Below are 25,488 nucleotides of genomic sequence, written 5' to 3' on the forward strand. Positions count from 1 at the left end.
AATTAAATAGAGATACTTTTGATTATTAAAGTTTAATGAAACCATTAAAATGGAATCCAGAAAATTATTAGAAAATAAGGAATTTGGTCAAAATAAAACTGAATTTAAGGGGGAAAAAAAGTCTGGATGGATTTGTTTCTTACAAACACAGCTTTTCCCTTCACAAGATTAATCATCAGATTAACTGATGGACTGGGGTTGTGTGGATTACTTGTGGATTATTGTAATGTTTTTATCAGCTATTTGGCCTCTCATTCTGACGGCACCCATTCACTGCAGAGCATCCGTTGGTGAGTAAAATGATGTAATGCTACATTTATCCAAACATGGTCTGACTAAGAAACTCATCTACATCTTGGATGGCCTAAGAGTGAGAAAACTGTCAGAAAAATGTTAATTTCTTGGTGAACTATTCCCCCAACTGCATATTAATAAATATATCAAAACTAAAATCAGTTAATTCAAAATACTTTTGATTATTAAAGTTTAATGAAACTAATGAAATCCAGAAAATTAAATGGAAAACACAGAATTTGCTAAAATTAAAACTGAATTTGAGATTTTTTTTTTACTTTTAATAAATTGCTGTTAAATTGAGTATGTTTCATGGTTTCAATTAATTAGACATACTTTTTATTTAACCATTTAAACAGTCTAGAAAAATTAAAATGGGAAAAAAGGAATTAATAACAAAAAACGTATTTCCCTACATAATCTATCTGCAAAAAAAGCTATTTAAACCAGGCTAAATTGGCCTGGGGTGAATTAAATAACACAATTTAAAAAGCTCAGTTATTTTTATCATCACTTCTCCAAAAAACACTAGACAACAGCAGTGCATAAAAAGCTAAAAATGTTGAAATGAAGAAAAGAGAACAAGCATAGCTTGAAGAAAATAAAGGAGGACAGCCGAGTGTTTCACAATGTTTTATGTACTCAGAGACATGAGTCAACAGATTCTTTTATCTTAGTGGAGACAGAACCAGAGGAAGAGCGATCAGATGACATCATAATAGTGAATTATGCTAAATTACAGTCAGGAAAAGAAAAGAGAGAGAGAGAATGAAATATAAAGGAGAAAGAAAGTTGAGAGAAAAATCACAAGGGGGGCTACACAACACAATCAGAACGAAAGAAAGAGCAATAGTAACAGTCCCGTGATGGATAACTCCTCTGAACAACCACAAAAATAATAACAATAAAATAACATGATTATCAGTTTGTAGAAACGTTACCACTTGAAAGAGACTATGTCACACCAACAGCATTCAGATATTCCTAACGGGAACTTGACTGTAGGGCTCAGTTTGCATGGTTTTTCCGACTATGCTTGCATTTCTTCTCACATTTGTTTTTTGCTATTTTTAACTTGTGTTTTTTACTTTTTTTCCATTAACTTGACAACCCCCCCCAATCCCCTTTTTTATTTTTGTCCTGGTATAGCTGGGGTCGATGTTCACCCATAGCTTCACCCATGTTGCGGTGGTGCATTTGTATCTAGCGCGGCTGCATCTCAGCCACCTCGGCCTTCTGATGCCCGGGAGGCAGAGCGCTCAGGACTTGATGTTGAGGGCACGGGCGGATCTCTCGTGATGCCAGTCTCTCAGCCTGGCATAGCGGGGACTCTGAATCTCAGAGAGGAACTTTTCCCTGCCATTCAGTGCACGACAGAGGACAAGAAATTAGGAGAGCAGTGAGAACAAAACAGAAGCAGAGAAAGACATGCCAGCACATACAAAGACAAAAGAACAGGACGTAAAGAAGAAAAGATGCAAGTGGTGATGAATTCAGAAAAATTCTGTACATAACCAGGCCCAGACAGAATCTGCAGACTTTTTTCCCCCACAATTTCTTTTTTTCATTTTAATGAAAAACCTGCTAAATGGATTTGGAGCTGAGAGTACTAGCTACACGCTTACTGGCAGCACAATCTAATGAGCCAAAAGTTTTAAGGGCGTTTGCACACAAGAGAGTGAGTTTTGATGGAAAGCAATGCACAAGATGCCTTTTTAAGGGTGTGGAAAGAAATTATTCAGTATGAAATCGAGTAGGAATATAGGAAAGTGCATTTCCGAAAGCACAGCTGGGCTGTGTCCAAATTCTTGTACTTTCATAGATGTGCAGAGTGTTTTAAGTATCAGGGCTGTGGAATTCAAATTTCAACTTGAATATTCATTGTCTTTAAAATTGAAATACACATTTGAAGGCAAAAACTTATTTTATAACACTTATTCACTAATAATCAAATGTTTGGGGCTCGATTTTTTGTCTTATGCTCACCAAAGCTGTATTTATTTGATTAAAAACAGTAAAAACACAGTGGCGTGAGATATATTGTTGTTTAAATGATATGTGATTTAACGTTATCGAGTATATCGCAAAAACCAAACAAAACCACATCCAGAGTACACAGATACTGCTCATGCGCATTTAGAGTTCACACTTGCATTCTGTGATTTAGTCAATCAATGGGCCATATTGGCGGCACTGAACGTAAACAATGCCACTGAACCGAACAAAACTTGCATATTTTGCTGATTATTGCTGCAGAAAATGTTCAATTATTGTCATGTTTTGGGCTGTACTAATCGGTCAAACCCGGGGAAATTTTTTTTTGGAGTACTACAGACTGCCAAATGTTATAACAAATCAAGGAGAAGAGTGAAAAAAAACTGTCTGAGGTACAAAAGGCGTTTGACCAAAAGGACATGAATCTTGACAGCATTCGTGTTTGTTCTTATCATTTCTGTTCAGGTAGGTGAAATATCAGTAGTACATTAACTGTGCAATCCATGCTGTTGTTTACATCCGAGTATCGCCAATATGGCCGCTTATGCTCTCTAAAAAAAAAAATACAATTAGGATTCTCCTAATATTCAAGATAAGGGGGCAAAAATGCGCCTGTATAACTTTTATATCTTTTGTATGTCTTTTATATTTATGTCATCTGATATAGTTGTTATCACACGAAGAGTACAGTTTCTCATAATATCAGCACGATTGCAAATGTGATATTGATTTTATAAAACAGTCCAACAAATAAAAGGTTAATATTAATTGACTTTTTTTAGACACAAGCTCCTGTTTTTGCTGTATTTCATGAACGACTATAGTTTCAAAACAAAGCTACAGCGGAACTGTTTTGCATCTCTAAGCGACACACGACAGTGTTGCGTAACTGAATTAATTAAAAAATTGGATAAATCCCTCAATGACTCCCTTTCCCTTTCCCCCAAAATCATTTGAAATATCACTATGGAACATTTTGTTTTTAAAACATCAAAACATTATGTATGCATTTGTACTGTAACTGCATTCATGTCTGGCATTAAACAGTCTAATAACAGTGTAACTGCATCTAAACGCTACTAAAGATGCAGATTCTGTAGCACCTCTGCATTGCAAACAAATTTTGTTGATACCGATTTCACTTGATTGGTAACAGCCTGATAGTGTCTTACTATTTAAATGTATTGGCTTTAAAAATTAATTTGACACAAAAGATGATGCATATATATATATATAATTAGGTTAGGAAAAAAGGGCCTTATAAAAGGTAGAAATCAATGTAAATCAATGTTTGTTTGGGAAAAGTTCATTTCTGTTACTTTTGAAGAATATCAAAAGCTTTGGGAGTCAGACGACAGTTCCAAACTTGTCAAAGTATCAGTACATTACACACTTAGCAAAATATTGTCTAATTAAAATTCCAAAAAATATAGAGATATCATTTTTTGTCGTTATTGCACACCCCTAATATTGTTAAATATTATTAAAAAAAAAAATTTTTTTTAGGATTTGCAAACTTAATCTTGCTCGGTAGCTCAGCTAGCATGAAATTGGACTTAGGATGCAAAATCCTTGGGTACGAATCCCGTGAAAAACATGACTCACGATGAAAGAGCTAAAAGATCAAAAAACAAGCTAAAACAGCATGCTTGCGATTGCGTTTTTACACCACATTCGCTTTTGTTCATACTATCGGGCAGGTTTCAGTGTAGTGCACATGGTAATTTTTTTTTAAACGTCACGAAGCATTAGAGTTATAGCGCCACTCGACTGACATTTCAATTCAGAAATGCAGTGACATGTACAAAACCAACGTCACATAAAACATACCATATGTACGTTCATCTGTTTTGGGGGGAACAAACGAATACTCTTTAGCGCCACTCAGTGGACATTTCACATCGAATATGTTGCAAAGCGTACCCAGCGGTTTTCGTCATGCGATTAGGTTCGATTATAAATGTCTTTATTGTCACTTTTGATCACATTAAGACATCCTTTCCTAAATCAAAGTATTCATTTCTTTTTAAAAATCTTACTGACTCTCTTTTTAAAAAGAAATCGAATGACTCTTCTTATCTTGTGGCCTTATGGGATAGCGAAACTTCTGTTGCGTTATGGATAGGGTTGGGAATCGAAAATCGATTCCGATTCTGGAATCGGATACTTAAGATAAAGAATCGGATACTTGTTATAATATTAAAATTTCGATTCCTCGTTTCGATTCCTGGTTGCATTTTTTCCATCTAGTGATCTGCCAGGACCTTCCGCGCGTGCAATCTGCCAGGACTTTAAGTGGTAATGTAAACATCAGTCGAAAAGATGGATCACGGTAAGCGTTTAAAAGTGTGTCTACGCTTTGTAAAAACCGAAGACAAATCTACCGCTGCACGCAAACTTCATCTTAGAGATCTGCAAGGGACGGATTTTAGTCCTGCGCCCGCCCGCTCCAGAAGGAATATATGTTATTTCGTCCCGCAAAAGCCCACATAAAAGTCACTTATACCCCCGCGGGAAGACAGGTATCTACTTTATCTCTTGGCTGCATGAAACAAACCCTCCCGGTAATGTAAAGGCAAAGATGACCAGAGTAATAGTAACGAACTCGCGCATACCTAATGTATTCATTCTTGTATATCGGAGTCGTACATTAGGCACGCATAAGTCCGCTGTTGATTCACAAACTATTCATGCTTTCGGTGCTCTGATCCATAGTATTTTTGCGTGAAATTTCAAAATATTTGCATAGTTTTCAAAATGAATGTCCTGTGAGTTTTTTATAATGAATGCTTACCCATAGAGGTGGATCTTGTAAGGGTCAGTGGTGTTTAAGCACATATGAGCACCAGCATAAACAGATTTACAATGTATTTACTGTATTTTTCATTTATATGTTTATTTTATAATAAATACAAACAGTAGATATTCAGTCACTTAAGAAAGAGTACTCTGAAGTTGTGAAGAATGTCTGAATTAAATAATTTAGGTGCTTTAAATCTGTATATGTGTATTCATGTTAAAAAGTTAGAGCAGAGGATTTTCTTTTAAATTCAAAAGTATAGCTTTAATTTAAAGTTTGTTTGATTTTTTTTATAACATGCAGGAGAAAAATAAAAAGGCAAAACTAATGTTTAGGTTAATAAAAAAGGTTAAAAAATAAACACCTTTAGAGGAAATGTCAGGCATTGGGGGGCCTTGCAAAACTGACCCGAGAAGAAGGGGGCCCTGATATAAAAAAGGTTGAGAACCCCTGTAATGAAATAATATGTTGCAATCTAGCACTGAAAATAAACATGTTTAATATATTAATGTTTGACTTTTGTGTTTGTTGTTTTTTTTTTTTTACTAAATCGGAATCGAAACTGGGAATCGAAAAGAATCGGAATCGATAAGTGGAATCGGAATCGGAATCGAAATCGATAAAATTCAAACGATACCCACCCCTAGTTATGGAGCTCCATAAACCCTTGCATTTGTCCTCTACATGAGGCATCGTTCCAATCAAAAATCAATCAATCTGAATTGGCATCTGCCACGGCGTAAACTATATCAATAAACCTGTATTTTATGCATGACAGGCATTCATTTTCTGCAGAAATCTGTGGGTATGATTCTGTGAAGGTCTGATTATAAGGCACACAGCACTCTGTGTATGAAGCTATACTGCAAATGCACAGATCACACAACGGTTCATAATGCGGATCAAAGCACATTTTCGGCGTCTCTCTGCAGAGAGCTGAACACCGTGATCTCCTAATGAGGGTGGTAAAAGGTCAGAGGCAGCGATTTAATGCTTCAAACCGCACTTCATTAGCAAGTTCACACAGTTCTTTACCTGGACCTTTTCATGTTCTCATCATCCGGGTCCTGCACTGAGAAAAGCAGGAGAAATACAGATCAGACCAACTATCAGACGCACAAACACAATATCTGAACAACACTACAAAACACTCGAGAACGGCCGCTTTTTAAAGGGACTACCCATCACCTTTTATCACGAGAGTCAATCCCGTGAGATGTACAGGTACGGTACGGCAACAATGTTTGACTGCGCACCTTTTTTCTGCCACTTACTCGAGAGCAAATCAAAGCCACTCAGGCTCTAGATCGCATAAAGGAGAAAATCTCAGCCATAACCCTTTAAGCTATAGATAGACGACTTTTCCCACTTCTTTATGATCTCGCTCTCAATATCAGATCAGCGGTTTGGTCCTCTAGGACATGCTTTCATGCCCTCCTACACTCAGATTAGTCCCTGCCACTAAGTAAAGATGGGATTTAGGAGAGGGAGTTTTTTTTAGGAACTTGGGAACAGGGCTGGGAGCTACAACTGTATATACTGTGATGCTAAAAATGTGTCAACTGGAAGACCGGTTTATACTGCAGTAAATACACAACGCAGTTTTAAAAATTAGACACAAAGTAGAAAAATAAAGAGTATTTTTTCTTATTACAATGAGTCGTTTCAACCTGTAACTTTGCAATATTTTAACATTAGTTCATCTAATTAACTAACAGTGACATGAAATAATAAATATCTACATATATTAGATTATTTTAGCATAAAAATATTGCAAATGTGCCTGAACCAGCTATTTTGCAATGGCTCAGAATGTTGCTAATTCATTATTTCAGGTCAAGTAAAATAAAACAAAATAAAAAATTAAATTAAACAAAATGCAATAAATAAAACAATAAAATAAATAAAAATAAATAAAACGAAAGAAAAAGAAAACAAAATAAAATTACAACTTCTAAAATAAAATAAAATAACTAAAAAAGAAAACAATACATAAAATAACACAAAATAAAAATAACTAAAAATAAAACTAAAGGAAGTAAATCGGAAAAATGAAATGACATGAAATAATAAATAAAAAAAAAAAATAAAAAAATAAAATAAAATACAAAATAAATAATATAATATGAAATAAAAAAATAAAAAATAATAAAACAAATGAAAAACTAAATAAAAACAAACAAAAATAAAACAAATTAAATGAAAAATTAAATAAATAAAAACAATAATAAAACAAAAAAACAAAACAAATAAAGTTAAAAATTAATTTAAAAATTAAATAAATAAAACAATTAAAACTAAATAAAATATAACAAAATGAATAAAAAATTAAATAATTTAATAAAACTGAATTAAAAACAAAATAAAATATACATTAAATAAAATGAAAATAAATAAAAATAACAAATTAAAATAAAATAAATAAAATGAAAAATAAAGCGAAGTGAAATAATAATTAAAACAAAATAAAATAACAAACAAAACAAAAAAATTAAAATACAATTAAATATTTTTTCATAAAACAAAATAAAATACATAAAGTGAAATAAAACCAAATAAATTAAACAAAATAAAATAAAACTAAACTAAATGACAAATAAAATTAAATATTATTTTTTTTATAATAAATGAGCTTCCTTCCAAATAAAAAAAACAAATAAAATATAATAAAATAATATAATATAATATAATATTTTATAATGAATGAGCTTCCTTTGAAATAAAATGAGACGATACATTTTATAAAAATTAAATTACTAGTTTAACTGAATTTTGATGGATGGATGGATGAATGCATGAATAAATAAATAAATAAATAAATAAATAAATAAATAAATAAATAAATAAATAAATAAATAAATAAATGTTGAATTTCTGGCACAAATAGTCCTCCTTTAATACACCACAGTACGAAAAACTTTATCATGACTGAAGATTTTGGTCCTAACTCCCACTCCTACTTAGGAATGTCTTTTTCCACATTACTTCACAAAATACTGCCTCTCTGAGAAATGATCTGTCCAAAGAAACCCGTTGACACAAATGAGCTTATGCTGAAAACCCCAAAATGAGAAACACAACTGCTCTGAGAGGAGTGTACGGCGCTGACAGGCTGCGGTCTGAACGTGTCTGACTGTGTCTGACTTACTGAAGTCAGTGCCTGTGAGCTGGGCCAGGATTCGGAAAGAGCGAGACTGGGTGGTGCCGGTGCGTGGCTGCCAATCCTCCGTATCCTGGATCAGTCTCTTCTTACTGCGATCGTTGGGGATGAAGCAGGGCATGTTTTCCACCCGCAGACCGTGCCTGGAGACATGAGTCCTTCGTGACCTCTCTTATTCACCACAGCAGCACAGCACACCACCAAAAAATGCCAAATGGCTTCACGTAACGCGTGCAGCGCAGGAACACACGACTACGCCAAACACAGCGGGGGAACATGCAGTACGTGAGGATCCAAAAACTAAAAAATATGGGGTGCATGAATTCACTAATAAAAACTTACCATGGTAATCAAAGTTTCTGAGAAAATACAACAGTTATTGCAAGTATTATTTCTACTAAAAAAAGTTATTACAAATCTATTAGAGTAACTATATTTTTATGAGCATTGTAAATTTTGTAAGATGATGTTTTAGATTTCAACCATGGGGCCCGGAAGTATTTTATTTATTTTGTATTTTTTAAATAATAATTTAATACATTTCTAAGTTAATTTCTTTTTAAAAATTTAATTAATTAATAAATTAATGTTGATTATCTTTTAGACATTTTTTATGAATTTATTGTTTTTATTTTAGTTACTTTATTAATTACATGAATAATAATTACTTTAAGGAATTTATGTATTTATTATTTTCGAAAATTTAATTTCTAATTCACTTCATTTCATTTTTTATTTTATTTAAAAATTAATGTTTGTTACGTTTATACTTTATTTATAAATTAATTGTTTTTACTAATTCAAGTTTGCATTGATATTAATTACTTTTATAATTATTTGTATCATTTAAATTACAGCAAAAAGTATGACATTAACTAAGGAATTTATTTACTTATTTTTAATAATAATAATAATAATAATAATAATAATAATATGATTCATTTCTAAATATTTTTTTTTTCTTTTTTATATTAACAATTCATTTTTCTATATGCATCACTATATTAAATGTTTTATTTATTATAGTTATTAATATTAATTATTTTCAATTAAATCACAGCAAAAAGAACTACATTATCATGATTAGTAAGGAATTTAATTTAATTTATTATTTCATTTCATTTTTATTTTATTTAACAACTCATATTCATTATTTTTTATACATTTTATTTTTTAATTAATTAATTGCAGTACTTTTAAAATTCTTTTTTATTTAACAATTAATGTTCATTATTTTTTACACATTTATGAATTGTTTTTTATTAATTATAGTTATTGATGTTAATTACATTACTTTTAAAATTATTTCTTAATTTCTCATTTCATCTCAACATTACTTTTAGAATTATTTTTATTAATTACAGCAAAAAGTACTGTATTAACTAAATAATAAATAAATAAATATCAAATAAGTACATTAAGTAAATAATTTATTACAGCAACAAGTACTACATTAACTTCATAAGTAAATAAATAAATAGCAAATATGTACATTATAAAGTAAATAAATTATTTATTTTAAAAATTATTAATCAAATAGATAAATAAAAAGTAACAGTTAATAATATTACCAATGTTCATTATTTTAGTGTTTCTTTTTATTTGTGTCTTTGTTCATTTAAATGTTTTATTTTATTAATTCAATTATTTAATAACTATTAATTTTATTATTTAATGTTGTAATGGTAATCGTACTCTAGATTGGTTTTCTTTTCCAACTTTCGGATAAACATTTACATTATGAATATTGTTGGTTCTGTTCTGAGTTAAAATCATTTCAAAATTACACAGACAATTGTTTATAATTTGTAAAAGATGCTCACAGTCTTCAACAAAACTGTTATTAAACAAGATTTATTTATTTTTAAATCCTGGGTCTCTGGGTCTGTAAAGGTTGAAAACCCTGTTCTCACACATCAGATACATAACAACATGCACACAAAAGAATAAATCAAAGCACCCACGTAAAGTGGTTTCAATTCAGGCTGCACATCATTGCTTCATGCTCTAATGAAGTCACTCAAAGTGCACGACTACATTCGCTAATAGTTTCAAACGACCCAGCTAAAGTGGCATGTTTCAATACAGTTCAACTACTGAGTGAAAAAGCAATGAAACACGGTCCGATGTCGACAAAAGCAAGAGTTTATTAGTAAGGTCAGCGGCAGGTCTGCGTTCTTTCAGCAAGTGCATTCGAGCCACAAGCATTCGGCACTTACTTCCCCTCAGGGTACAACTCCTCATAGAAGGCTTCTCCTCTAATGAACGCCAGAGTGAAGGAAGACAGAAAAAACACAGGATGGAGAAAAAAGGAAGAGGAGCACAAATAACAACAGAGAGGAAGAGTGGGAGCACAACAACAAACAACACAACAGTGTCCATTAAAGCTGCCTGCCTTCAGACCGAGTGAATGGAGGCCGTCCGCCGATCTCCATCACTGTGGTCTGAAATATCAACGCTGGAATAAAGCTGTACGTTTACAATCCCTCGGTGAACAATTACAGTGCGAGACGGCAGCTTAGATGTGAGAAATCTGCCGTCTCCTAAAGCCAGTGCTGCAACAACGCAGGCTTGGGAATAGGGAAAGATAAATTCAATTTAGGAAAAAACATATATGAAAACGGATGGAGGCAGAGCCACGGGGCTGGGATTTGATAGCCAAAAACAATAATTGCAAACATTTCTCAGAAGAGGAAGGGAAATAAGGAAAGGCATTACTAACTTGTCAAGAACTTCCATCTGTAGAATGACAAAAGACATAGAAAAAAAGAGAAGGAGATAAAAGAGTTCAGAAATAAATCACAGAAATGCAGAGAAGAATAAACAGCATTTAGAAAGACATGATGCGGAGGCAAACAAAGCAAATTGTGGGTTTATAGTGGGGAAAAGAATCACAGCGTGCTTTAAGTGACACAATGGAAAACTTGAAAACATGAGATGAACCTTTTATTAAATATGCTAAATGACTTAGTTCTTTTAATGTGCTTTTATTATTAAAAAAGATCCCTGAAACGTCACCTAAGCATTACAGCCACTGGATTTAACTGACATTGAGTTTGGCTTCGTTGGACAAAACCCTAAATATACGTTTCCCAAAATTTTGACCAATGATTTATGGTTTTTCCAGTCACTTAAATAAAATAATTTTATAAGCGATCTTGATTTCTAGCCAACAGTGATTATCAGTGAATATTTTAGAAATATGCTTTCTTATTTTATCAATATTGAAAATAGTTCTTATGGAAACTGTGATACACCACCATTCAAAAGTTTGGTTTAAGTAAAAATCATAATAATAACTATACTTTTTATTCAGTAATGATGCATTAAATTGATCAAAAGTGGCAGTAAAGATATATATAATGTTACAAGAAAAATCTATTTCAAATATGCTAAATATTTCAGCATTTTCAGTTTATACAGTAAATGTTTGACTTTGTAAAGAAAAATGCAGGCACTATTTTTTGTACACTCTAATATTCCTTTTTTCACTTTCTGTTAAGTAATAACAAATTTGATACATTTTTCTTCATTTGCATGCATTGACATAAAAGATAGTATAAGGATTTTGAGCTTTACTCACTTTTTTAAACACACTGCTATTATTTTGAACACAACTGTAAGTCTTTGCTATCAAGGATTTAACATCCTTGGTGAATAAAAATATTAATTTCTTTTAAAAAAAAAAAAGAATACAAATTTACTGACCACAAACTTTTGAACGGTAGTGAGTATTGTTAGAAAAGATTTCTATTTTAAATAGATAGTTATTTTTTAACTTTTTATTCATCAAAGAATCCTGAAAAAAGTATCACAGGTTCCAAAAAAATATTAAGCGTCACAACGGTTTCCAACATTGATAATAAATCAGCATATTAGAATGATTTCTGAAGAATCATGTGACACTGAAGGCTGGAATAATGATGCTGAAAAGTCAGCTTTGATCACAGGAATAAATTAGATTTTAATGTATATTAAAATAGAAAAAAAATATTTCACATTGTAATATTTCATATTACTTTTTTCTGTGTTTTTGGATTACAAATCTTACTGATCCCAAACATGTCAAAGGCAGTGTATGATCTTTCAGAAATCATTCTAATATGCCGATTTATTAACAGTGCTGGAAACAGTTGTACTTCCCTTTTTTTTTTTAACAAGGATTCTTTGACAAATAAAAAGTTTAAAAGAACAGCATTTACTTAAAATAGAAATCTTTTCTAACAGTATAAGTGTTTGCCATCACTTTTTACCAATTTAATACATCCTTGGTGAATAAAAGTTTAAATTTCTTTCAAAAAAAAGAAAGAATACAAATTTACTGACCACAAACTTTTGAATGGTAGTGTATATTGTTAGAAAATATTTTTATTTTAAATAAATTTTGTTATTTTTAACGTTATATTCAAAGAATCCTGAAAAAAGTACCACAGGTTCCATAAAAAAAAAATATTAAGCATAATATAATAATAAATCATCATATTAGAATGATTTCTGAAGGATCATGTGACACTGAAGACTGGAGTAATGATGCTGAAAATTCAGCTTTGCATCACAGGAATAAATTACACTTTAAAATATATTCATGTAGAAAACAGTTATTTTCCATTGAAATAATATTTCACAATATTAAATTTTTTAAACTGAAATTTTGATCAAATAAATGCTGCCTTGACAAGCATAAGAAACTTCCTTTAAAAACATTACAAATCTAACTGATCCCAAACATTTGAACAGCAGTGTTACACAGAGACACCTACAAATATACCCAGTATTTCTATTAATATTATTTTATATGTTTAAAATAATATTTAATAGAATTAGAATATAATAAAAATGCCATTTTAACCATTTAAACAATTTTTGGTTGGTATCATTCCATCAAACACTGCAAGCAATAGTGCCCCTCAGAGTGAACAGTCGTAAAAACAAGCATGTAGGTGTGCGGTGCTGTAAACATGCTCAGAATGCTGACGTGACCGAGGTCTCCATGTTCTCTGGAGATCACAAACACACACACACACACACACACACACACACACACACACACGAGTGCTGGATCACAAACACACTTGCAATACTCCAGCAGCCGAGCTCTAATTCACCCTCCTTCCCTGCACTACACTCCAAAACTCCACAGCTTTCTCCTCTGCCTCTTAGCAGAAAATGTTTTCAAAATCCTTCTTAAGTTCCAGTCTTACTTCTTTTGCCTTTTGAATAAAACAAAGAGGACATCTATTTGAATAAAACATCCCCTTCATGCAATTTGTTTGTGAGGAAACTAGTGTTAAGGTGAAATCGTTCAGGAGCCTTTCCAAGTAAGGCCGTTAAGTAATTCAGCACCAGGGCCGTAACGGCACTTTGAGGGCTCAGCAGATTTTATGGGAGGGTCTCGACTCTATAAACAGCAACAGACAACATCAAGTCCTGGCCTAAAGACAGATTTCAACCTCCTCGACCCGGGGCGATCAAAACCTTAGACCTTCGGAGACTCCTTCGCACGTTTACGTTAAAAAAACAACACAATTTTATTGCCTTCAACTCTACCGGAGTTGACTGCTAACATCTGTTGTTTTGATCATCTTAAATAAAAGTGCTTGTTAAAATTCAGGACCCAGGCGGAAAAAAGGTGCAGAATGTCCCCGCGTAGGGATGACGAAGAGGAAAACAGATGAAGACGGCCTGTTCGAGCGGATCCCAGAGCAGTATGGTCACAGGGGTGGCGATGCAACCGCCTGTTCCAACAAGGAAAACAGACACAGCTGTTTAACGCCGTGTTGTTTATTACAAGCACAAACAATAAATCCAGAAAAACCACAAAAGGCCAGACTGTTGAACTCCCTGACCTCAAATCTCCTGTCACAACACCTCACTATGCAGGAACGCAACGCAGAATTAAACTTAGGATTCTGCAGGCGTTCTCACCCATCTTGGCCCGCCTTGGGTATGATGAGCTCATTATTGTGGACTAAGCTCATCAAACTCGCTTTAAAGACAGAATATGAGCCTGAATCTCTGTCGGAGACCTGGCTGGTCACCTACCCATTGTGAGGCTGCGGCGAGCTGAAGTTAAGCTTGGGGGCGTACGACACCGGCTTGATGACAGGCCCCTTGCTGGCGCTGCCAGGGGCTGCGGAGAACGGTCGTGCCATCTTGTTTATGGCCGTGCTCGGTGCGAATGAGTACTTGGGCTGACTGGATGCAGGTGTGAGTGAATCCTGAGTGTGGAGAAAGACACAGTGCAAATGCAACACCATGCAGGTCAAATCATGCACACACACTTGTGGCACCGCGGGTAAATGCACAATCCCAGATACGGTTTTAATGCTTAATCCTTTCCAAATGAGAGGATTATCTGAGGGGGAAAGGTGTGAATTGTCTTCTTGTGTTATTACAGCGAATTACGAGCGCGGTGAGAGTGGAGGGGATTGTTTGAGAAGTGCGAACACACCCTGGACACAAATATTTATCTTGAGATCAGGCCAAGGTACAGCTAAAATGTCCTCCTTCATTTTGGCTGCACTCTGCTCTTGACTGGGTTGAAAGCAAACTATAACTGATATGACGAGGATTATAACAGCCGGTGTTGCAGAGACTCGTGCTATGGGCTTTTGCAGCCACATGAGGGTGCAGTTTCTCCCCTTTTTTCCATTTCGTTTTTTATTAGAGAAGGAATTAAGTCTGATTCATTTGTTGAGGTCAAAAGTTTACATACACCTTTTAGAAATACTACTTATTTTACCAAAATAAGAGGGATCATACAAAATGCATGTTATTTTTTTATTTAGTGCTGACCTGAATAAGATATTTCAAATAAAAGACATTCACATAGTCTATAAGAAAAAAAAAACAATAGTTGAATTTATAACAATGAGCCGAGGGTGAAAACTTTTTACATTTGAAGATCAGAAGATTGACTTATTTGTGACCCTGGACCACAAAACCAGTCTTAAGTCGCTGGGGTATATTTGTAGCAATAGCCAAAAATACATTGCATGGGTCAAAATTATTGATTTTTCTTTTATGTCAAAAATCATTAGGAAATTAAGTAAAGATCATGTTCCATGAAGATTTTTTGTAAAATTCCTACTGTAAACCTATCCAAATGTAATTTTTGATTAGTAATATGCATTGTTAAGAACTTGATTTGGACAACTTTAAAGGTGATTTTCTCAGTGTTTTGATTTTTTGCACCCTTAGATTTCAGATTTTCAAATAGATGTATCTCGGCCAAATATTGTCCTATCCTAACAAACCATACATCAATAGAAAGCTTATTTATTGAGCTTTCATATGATGTATATATATAAATTTAAATTTATGACTGGTTTTGTGGTCCAGGGTCACATTTTGTCTTTTTGGATACATGTAAGTATATTTTGTAGCTTCTGAAGAGCAGTACTAAATGAAAAAAAAAAGTTACATTTAGGGAAAATAAGAAAAATGTACACATCCGTTCAAATTTTTTCACCCCCAGGCTCTCAATGCATAATTATTTTCTTCTAGAGCATCAGTGAGTGTTTGAGTCTTCTGTAATAGTTACATATGAGTCTCTCAGTTGTCCTCAGTGTGAAAAGATGGAAATCATGCAGTCATTGTTGGAAAGGGTTCAAATACACAAAAAAGTTGAAAAAAAAAAAAAAAATGTGTGGGACCTGAAGGATTTTTCTGAAGAACAGCAGGCAGTTCAGGATAAACAAAGGACTGATCATTTTGGTAACAATACAGTATTAAGAATCAAGTGTATGTAAACTTTTGAATGGGGATGTTTTAAAAAAAATATAACTATTACTTTCTTTTTTGGACTATATGTAAACGTCTTTTATGTGAAATATCTTTTTCAGGTCAGTACTAAATGCATTTTGTATGATCCCTCTTATTTTGTAAAATAATTAACATTTTGCAGATTCTGCAAGGTGTATGTAAACTTTTCACCTCAACTGTATATATACACGCGTTACAAAATATATACATAACACATAACGTAATGTAAATATACAAGAATGTTTTAGATTTTTAACTAGCATTTACTTATTTGCATTTCAATTCTACAGTTAGAAATTTAAATATAAAGGCTATAAGTTCATCACATTTTGCTGTTATAGTATGTGAAGTTGGCCAACTGGGAAATGTGGATTCAATCTGGGTTTGTGCATTCTGTGGCGATGCAAATTCTACCAAACCAAAAACTGCTGAAGGGAGGTTTAAGCAAGACCAAAAGCAAGATGTTTAACATGTGAATCAGACAGGCAAACAGACAAACCACCCAAACTTCCGCAATACACTGCAACCAGCACATGAAAGCCAAAAGAGCCATGAAACTTAGATGAGAATGAGTTATGAATGAACTATGAAGCACTGTGTGAAGTGAGTGAAATCACACTAGTTGAAAGCTGAAATAAGTATGTATGGATAGCAAAATAAACATCTATGGCAAGACATTTAGATAGCTAGGTGTGTGTGTGTGTGTGTGTGTGTGTGTGTGTGTGTGTGTGTGTGTGTGTACCTGGTATTCATCACGTTATGGGGACCAAATGTCCCCACAAGGATAGTAATACCAGTAGATTTTGACCTTGTGGGGACATTTCTCAGGTCCCCATGAGGAAACAGGCTTATAAATCATGCACAATGAGTTTTTTTGATGAAGTAAAAGTGTGCACAGTCTCCTGTGAGGGCTAGGTTTAGGTGTAGGGCGATAGAAACTACGGTTTGTACAGTATAAAAACCATTACGCCTATGGAATGTCCCCATAAAACATGTAAACCCAACATGTGTGTGTGTGTGTGTGTGTGTGTGTGTGTGTGTTTGCTCAGTTCTGAAGTATTCAAAGCAGCTGAGAACTTGAGAACCGATCTAAATGTGTTTCTTCAGATATCAGGAGCTGGTTGAGTGGTCTTGCGAAAGCTTCGCAGTTCTGTCCGACACGAGAGAAAAAGGGCCACTTGTCTTACCTTCTGCTCTCCTCCGGCAGGATTAAAAGCTCTGCAGAGAGAAAAAGTAGAGAAAGAATTCACTTAAGCTCATTCATAAAAATGACTCATGTCACTGCAATGTTCAAAATGTTAACTAAGGACAGTCTAATGGGCAGACAGACAGGCATTTGTGCCAAACACAACAAGAATCATGGGAATTAAATTGGTTCCATGGCTCCAAAACCCATTTTGTCAGTCTGAATGGAATGTTGCAGCTGTACGTGTGAATTAATCCAAATTATTTTGAATAGAGACGTGTGACTCAGATTTGGATTAAAAATTTGGGTTACTGAAGTCATAAACACTCAGCACAGATATTAAAAAAATACCATTTCCAACTATGCTTTTCCTTTGTGTTCAGTTGCCTGAATAATTTTTGGTTGTTTGTAATTTATTACATACCTTTCTATCAAAGTTATCTGACATTATCAAGATGAATTTGTTCTGACACAGTTTAACTCTGAGTTCTTGTCATATTTTATTACCATTTTCTAAGCTATAGCGAATAAACTAATAATGTGAGAAATGTTGAAGGTGTCTGAATAAACTTTTGGTTTGACTGTACATTGCAAATAAACAATTAAATATGTAGTTTGTCAATGCAACCCAAATATCAAAGTACCACAGTATTACCATACAATACCATCACTGTACTCAAGATAAGCACTGTATTCAAGATAATACACTGAACTTCTGCCCTAAACTGGACTGTCTGGGTTAGTTTGACTAAGTTGTAAAAATAGTTGCATTCCATCAGTGACCTCCCCATGAGTCTACATTTCCTGTGCCTATACACAACTTCCTGTGACAGCAATGGTGTTTTTTTTCCTCAGTGCCTGCTTACAGATAGCAGTTTAGAGAGAAAATGTAGAAGAAAATAGCACAACCGGCAGTTTTACAAGAGTTATCTGTTCCAGGAAACGGCAGAGGAAATAAACAGTGGTACAGTGCAACTGACAATATATGCTGGTAGATGCAATATATAGCTGCACAACATATGTTCGATTTTCAATATGCAATCTATTTTCCTGAAAGGAATATAAGAAGGTAGGTAATAGATGATAAAATAAAACTTGAAACGTTTTCTAAAATGCATTGCTTACAAAGCGAAGAAAAGCTGGTGCAAAGACAAGATCTTCAAAACTAATATGCTTTAAAAAAAACATGAAACTAAATTTTCAGGTCATTTTACATCTATTACATTATAGTAACAGTAGTTTAAAGGGATAGTTCACCCAAAAATTCTGTCATTAATTAGTCACCCTAATGTCGTTTCAAACCTGTAAGACCTCCGTTCATGTTCGGAAAACAAATGAAGGTATTTTTGATGAAATCCGAAAGCTTTCTGACCTTGCATAGACAGTATGCAACACATTCAAGGCCTATAAAGGTAGTAAGGACATTGTTAAAATTATTATTTAGAAAACTTTATTCAACAAGTAATGAAATGGCTGGGTCATCCTGAAATTAAGTTAAATAAAATAAAGTAAAATTAAATAAATTAAATTAAATTAAATTAAAAATGAAATACAATGAAATAATGAAATGAAGTAAAATGAAATGGCAAAATGAAATGAAATGAGATTAAATAAAGGAAAAGGAAAAAGGAAAATTAAATGAAATAAAACTAAATAGTCAAATTAAATAAGATGAAATAAAATTAAATAAAAGTAAAATACAAAATAAAACAAAATGACAAAATAAAATGAAAAAATAAAACTAAACTAAATAATGAAATTAAAACAAAATAAAATAAAATAAAATAAAATGACAAAATGAAACAAAAATGAAATAAATAAAACTGAAATAAAATAGTTAAATTATGTAAAATGAAATAAAAGTAAAATAAAAATAAAATAAAATTACATAAAATGACAAAATAAAACAAAATGAAACGAAATGAGATGAAAAAATAATTATAAAATAAAATAAAAAATAAAACTAAAACAAAATTAAATAAAATAAAATGACAAAATGAAACAAAATAAAAAAAACTGAAATAAAAGTTAAATTCAATTATGTAAAAAAATAAAATAAAATAAAAAATTAAATTACAAAATAAAACAAAATGAATCGAAATGTGATGAGATGAAATAAAATAAATATAAAATAAAGTAAAATTAAATAAAAAATGAAATAAAATAAAGTAAAATGAAAAATAAAACAAAATTAAATTAAAAAAGTAAAACGAAACTAAATGACAAACTAAATATGAAATAAAATAAAATAATTTTGAATAAAATACAGTTAAATTAAATTAGTTATATAAAATACAGTTAAATTAAAGTAAAATAAAATAAAGTAAAATTAAATTAAATTAAAAAAAAAATGGTTGAACCACTGATGCCACATTAACTATTTTATCAATGTTTTGATTTCATCAGTTAATTTAATTTGTGTTTTGAAGATGAACGAATGTCTTGCGAGTTTGGAACGACATGAGGGTGAATAATTAATGACAGAATTTTCATTTTTGGATCAACTATTCCTTTAAGTCTAAACAACTATTTGTCTATTAGTAAACATACTGTGCAGCCTACGTAATGTTTCCCTGTTTCCCGGGCAAAAGCAAGTCATTTCATTTTGACAAGATTACGAAGACAAACACATTGAGACAAATCAATTCTAATTTCAAAATAACTGTAATGATTTAAAACGAACACTGACTAAAGTACATGGGAAGGGCAAACGAGGACAGCGGTCTAAAGCAATAAAGCTATAAAGAGACTTTGTGTTTCAAAGCACCATTGCGGACCACAACTAAAGAGGTTGCCCGAAGGGCTATCAAAGGCCAAGTAAACCAAAACAACACCACCCTCTGTAATAAAAGTATATTCCAGAATACATACAGACATGCTCAGACATTTGTCTTCAAGGATGGCTTTCCATCTGAAGCAAACACTGTAATTTATTGGTGATAGACAACAGTAGACAGATACACTGACATGTCTGACAACCCAAGCTCCCAAAACAATAGTCAGGATACTAGACATCTATCAGCGTACTGGGCAAAGGGGTAATTATGAACTTTGATAAACAGATGTTTTCACAGTTATGTCACAACAAACGGCACAAAAATATGACATCATCTAACCATCAGCGATTTGACTCATAAGGACACACCCACTCTCAGTCACACCTCCAATCGGCTCATTCCGTCTTCCAGCATTCCAAAGATGTGGCCTGTGACAAAGAGCTGTCTGAAGAATCGGCCAGTCTCTGCATAAGGAACATTTTAAGACCGAATCGACCTCATTCGTTTATGTCCTCCCTCATTCCAGAACACATTTTATAGAGAAATTGATAACCCCTCTTTAACCCAAAATAGACCTAAGAACTGACGGGTCATCCTGAAATAAAATGAAATTTAAAAAAGTGAAATTAAGTTAAATAAAAAAAAAATTAAAAAAATAATAATTTAATTTAGAGGTCGACCGATATATCGTCCGGCCGATATATCGGGCCGATATTTGCCATTTTTTAATACCGTAAATCCCCTAATACAGGCCCGGGCCTTTATTTTACCTTTATTAGAAGGAGGCCAGAATTAGAGGCAGGCCTCAATTTCTATTTGAGCAAAACGAACTACCAGTATTTGAACCTATAAAATACTAGGTGCATTTAATAATCACTCCGCTCCAGCTCCGCTCCGGGTTCACAATTTCCCGTTCCACTCCTCGCTCACTGATATCAGAAACACCGCTCCGCCTTCGCTCCGCATCAAAAAAATAAAATAATGTTTGAAATACAACGGCCCTGTTCATAACACATATTAAAATAAAAAATACAAAAATAAAATAACAGGAGAGTTTGGAACACTAGTGTGCAAACTTTGTTCCTACCACATACCAAGCTAATAACATTGTCAGCATTAAAAGAGTATAACTGCTGCTTTATGCCGTGCAAAGTTTGTAATGAAAATAAAAATTTATTTTCATCAGTTATTTTACCTATATGGATCGCTGCATTTCTTACAGATGTCTGTTTATTCGAAATCAGATACCATTACATTTGTTTTAATGCATTACTGACAGAGCGATTGCGTGTGAATTGGTGTTGTACCTGTTTAAATCACCTGAAAATATTCAGTATCTACAAGGAACAAACTAATTCCTTGTGAACTATAATTTACTGCTCATCCATTGCCGTCATCATAGCCTTCACATTCTTTCTGATTTGAGTGATCCATCTCTATCAAGCTAGCTAAACATGTTTAACATATGAATTCTTGCTTAACATGCAGTTATATTACGGACCGTTGGCATGAATTGTACTCATGATGGAGCGGTGGCGGAGTGCTCTTGGAGCGAGTGAAAACCATGATGCTCTGACTTTTCAAAAATCCGCTCCTCCCTCCATTCAAAATTACACCGCTCCACTCCGCGCTCCGCTCACATACTCTGCTGCCCAGACAAACGTTGCTTTTAATAATAGCCATGGCCGCTATTAGAGACCAGCCATTATTTACCTCAGCTGACAGTGAGACCGGCCAATGTTGGAGACCCGGCCGCTAATGGAATACAGGCCAATATTAGAGGATTTACGGTATATCGGCATCGGCCGATATCCGTGTTTAGTAGCGCTGGTTTAAAGTCAGGCAGTTAAAGTCAGTTTAAAGTAGTGGTGGGCCGTTATCGGCGTTAACGTGCTGCGTTAACGTGAGACTCTTATTGGGCGATAAAAAAAATATCGCCGTTAATCTATTCTCAAAGTTGGGTTGGGAGCTGGGTCTAAACTACGCAAGATATGATGACTTTCACCTTGATATTTTAGCGCGGATGACGTATACCTAGTCGAATTGCACTGTAGGGGGCGAGAATGAGTCTTCAACTTCTGTGAAATTACCACATCAAATGAGACGTGCAAACATGGATGCAGCTATGAAGCCGCTTCAGGGCAGGTGCGTTGCTAGACCCTTTTTACTGGAGCACGTGAGTTATAATTTACTTTGATAATCCCGAAATAAAGACATTAAACTATATGCAACAACTGAATTGACGCTTCTAAAAGCAACACAGTTTAATGGAAGACTATGCACGCAGAAATCCATGCCCGTGCGCGTCTGTGTATTTAACGGCAACGCGCACGTCGTGCAGCCTTTTGCGCAGAAGTACTTGGTTACACAAGTTTGTATAGGTAATTATGTTGTAAATGCAATTGTCAAGCAGTTTGTGATGCATTTTGGAAACAGGAGATGAGCGCCTGGTCTAATGCGCCACCTGGCCCATTCTCGAAGACTTTATTTGGGTAGCACACATATTCTGAATGCCTTCAGCAGAATTCATATTAGCCATTTTAATCTAGATTAATTCCAAGATTTAATCTAGATTAATCTAGATTTAAAAAATTAATCTATGCCCCCCCTAGTTTAAAGACTGTAGTCTAAAACGATCAGCAGCTTGTTTACTAACATATTAGCCCCAATGTTATAATTTCTGTTTTATTTTTCCTGTATCCGAGTCGGAGAATTTCACTCTGTGAATGGGGTGGAGAAGGCGGCGGCTCTCACAAACAATGCAGTGTTGTGATACTCCGCCTCGCTCGGAAACAGTGATGCACGGATGATGGTTATATCCACGGGTTTGGTAATAAAAAAATGCATTCTAATTACTTGTGGGTGTGTCGTGCGTGGATGAGATAAATCAATAATGATGTAAACATTAACTACATTTTCTAAAATCTGAACCTGAGTTATGTGGTCAGTACTGTGGCGCCAGTTTCCTTTTAAATATATTTTAATGATTGCACCTGATGCGCTCGCGCCCGCACCATCCTCTCCGTCACCCCAGATACTGCGAGTTTATACCTATGGTCACGTCCAGATGTCAGTAAACGTTATTTTTGTCAGCACGGATTTGGCTTAAAAGCACGAGTGATTAAGCTGTTAAAATGAACCATCCATTCATCATATCATCATGCAAAACTAAGAATTAGAATAATTGTAATAGGAAGATTGTGTGCGGTTAAATAAATCAGAGAAAAATATAGGTGCAGGTGGGTGGCAGGCAGATTACACTATTGCCTGATTTTGCTTTATCTGACCCTGACCTCTAAACATCTGCATCGGCATGATCGGCTATAGAAAAACCCATATCGGTCGATCTATAATTTAATTAAAAATTAAATAAAGTAAAATGAAATGACAAAAATTAAATTAAATAAAGTAAAAGGAAATAAATTAAAATTAAATGAAATAAGATCAAATTAAATTAAGTAAAATAAAAAATAAAATAAAATGAAAAATAAAACTAATTAAAATTAATTAAATTGAAACAAAATTAAATGAAATAAAATGAAATTACATAAAATAAAACTAAATATAAAGTAAAATTAAATAAACTTAAAATAGTTAAATAAAATTAAGTAAAATAAAAAAGACAAAATGAACTAAAATTACAAAATAAAATAAAAATAACATAAAATGAAATAAAATGACAAAATGAAATAACAAAATAAAATAAAAAACAAAACAAAATGAGATGAAATAAAATAAATATAAAAGAAAAAATAAAGTAAAATTTAATAAAGTTAATGAAATAAAATAGAAAAATAAAATAAAACACAGTTAAATTAAATTAAAGTAAAATGAAATAAAATGACAAAATGAAATTAAAAAAAATAAATGAAATAAAATGAAAAAAATGAAATCTATTAAAAAAAATAAAGTGAAAAAATATAAAGTAAAATAAAAAGAAAAATAAATTAAATTAAATGAAGTAAAACGAAATATGATTGAATAAAATGACAAAAATGAAATTAAATGACAATGGAATGAAATAAAGTACAATAAAGAATGAAATTAAATAAAATGAAAAGAAATAAAATGACAATGAAATGAGGTCAAATGAAACAAAATTAAATGAAAGTAAAATGAAATAAAGTACAATCAAATCAAGTAAAATAAAATAATAAATTAAATAAAATGAAACAAAATAAAAATGACAAAATTACATTAAATTAAATAAAACTAAGTAAAATAAAACAAAAAACGAAATTAAATAAAATGAAATGCCAAAATTAAATAAAAAACTAAAATTAAATAAAAAAAATTAAATAAAATTCATCACCACAATTGAATAAAACTTTTTTTTTTTACTTTTGTCTTGACATTTCTTCATGAGACTTGCCAGTGCAAAGAAACAAAAGTTTTACATAAACACTGGAGTCATGCACGTATGAGCTAAGCCCTGTTTTATCGAGAGAGCCGCATTTCTCGTAACTCAAGCACAAGTTTTTATCCCTCCTCACTTAAACAGGCCATTACTAACCGCTACAAGCGCTTACCTATGTGCTGACATACAAACGATTCTCGCAAGCCCAAAAAAGGAAGAAAACCACATTCATAACTGTGGTTTGGACCATTAAACAGGCTCTTTGTCTTCTTGTGTTGATCACAGGGACGGCCTAATGACAGAGCAGGAAGGAGTGCATCTGTCACTCTGCAACTGCGCTCATCTTTCCCATTACTCATCTCTTAACCACACACTTTAGACTCTTTCCACCAGTAGCTTCTGTTCACTTTGAGGGCAGTGAGGTCCATTTCAAACTTTCCTATTTTGGGCTCTTTCTGCAGTTTCCCAAAAGAAGTGCAATGTAAGCGTTTTCAGAATTGCGTCCCGAGGCGCTGGAGTTTTCCCATCTCTGTGCTGAAAAGTGAAGGTCAGCTCAAGTCACAGTCTTTCCATTCTGTCTCCAAATGATCTGCTCTACCTTTAGCCCAAGGTCGTCTGAGCCAACGGAGAGTTTTATCGCGCCACGTTTAAAGATTTGCTCTAGGCATTTAATACCTGCCTTAAAATCTGTCTGCACAAAACAAGAGGCCTGAAGATCTAAAGGCCATTTAATTCTGCTTAAATGCCACACAAGGTACCATGCCATGTATTGCTATGGCAACAAGCAAAAGACATTTTCATTTAGAGTCATGTTACTGCCTGTTAGATCAGCTCTCCAGACACACAGTTTTAAGCCAAAATAAATGTTATTAAATTAGGAACTGTTTAAAAGTCAATTTTCAAAACAACAGACCAAAATTAGTAGCTAAAATATCACAACATAGCGCAAGTGTGACTGCCCGGTTTTTAAGTGGCCTTGGCTTTGAAGTATTTTTCCCCATTCATTTTACATTTAAGCATTTGGCAGATGTTTTACCCACAGCAGACTTGCAGTGCAATAGTTTGTTGTTCCCTGACAATCAAACCTATAATCTTGGCATTGCTAGTGCCATGCTCTTCCAACTGAACTACATTTCCTGTATAACAAAAAAACAA

The 25,488-nt window shown here is 33.2% G+C and overlaps 1 protein-coding gene across 1 annotated transcript in view; it reads right to left on the reverse strand.

Moving 5' to 3' along the window:
• The window catches only part of LOC141288094 (PDZ and LIM domain protein 7-like), a 30,252-nt gene extending 15,731 nt beyond the window's left edge, over positions 1-14,521 (reverse strand). The window contains exons 1-6 of the mRNA XM_073820207.1: positions 14,292-14,521; positions 13,864-13,984; positions 10,972-10,988; positions 10,469-10,507; positions 8,238-8,392; positions 6,125-6,161 (exon numbers count right to left, since the gene is read on the reverse strand). Coding sequence (XP_073676308.1) covers positions 6,125-6,161; positions 8,238-8,392; positions 10,469-10,507; positions 10,972-10,988; positions 13,864-13,984; positions 14,292-14,506 — 584 coding nt within the window. The 5' untranslated portion in view covers positions 14,507-14,521. The remainder of the gene's footprint in view (positions 1-6,124; positions 6,162-8,237; positions 8,393-10,468; positions 10,508-10,971; positions 10,989-13,863; positions 13,985-14,291) is intronic.
• Positions 14,522-25,488: the final 10,967 nt, after the last annotated feature.

Source organism: Garra rufa, chromosome 16 (assembly GCF_049309525.1).
Source record: "Garra rufa chromosome 16, GarRuf1.0, whole genome shotgun sequence".
In the NCBI taxonomy this organism is placed as follows: Eukaryota; Metazoa; Chordata; class Actinopteri; order Cypriniformes; family Cyprinidae; genus Garra; species Garra rufa.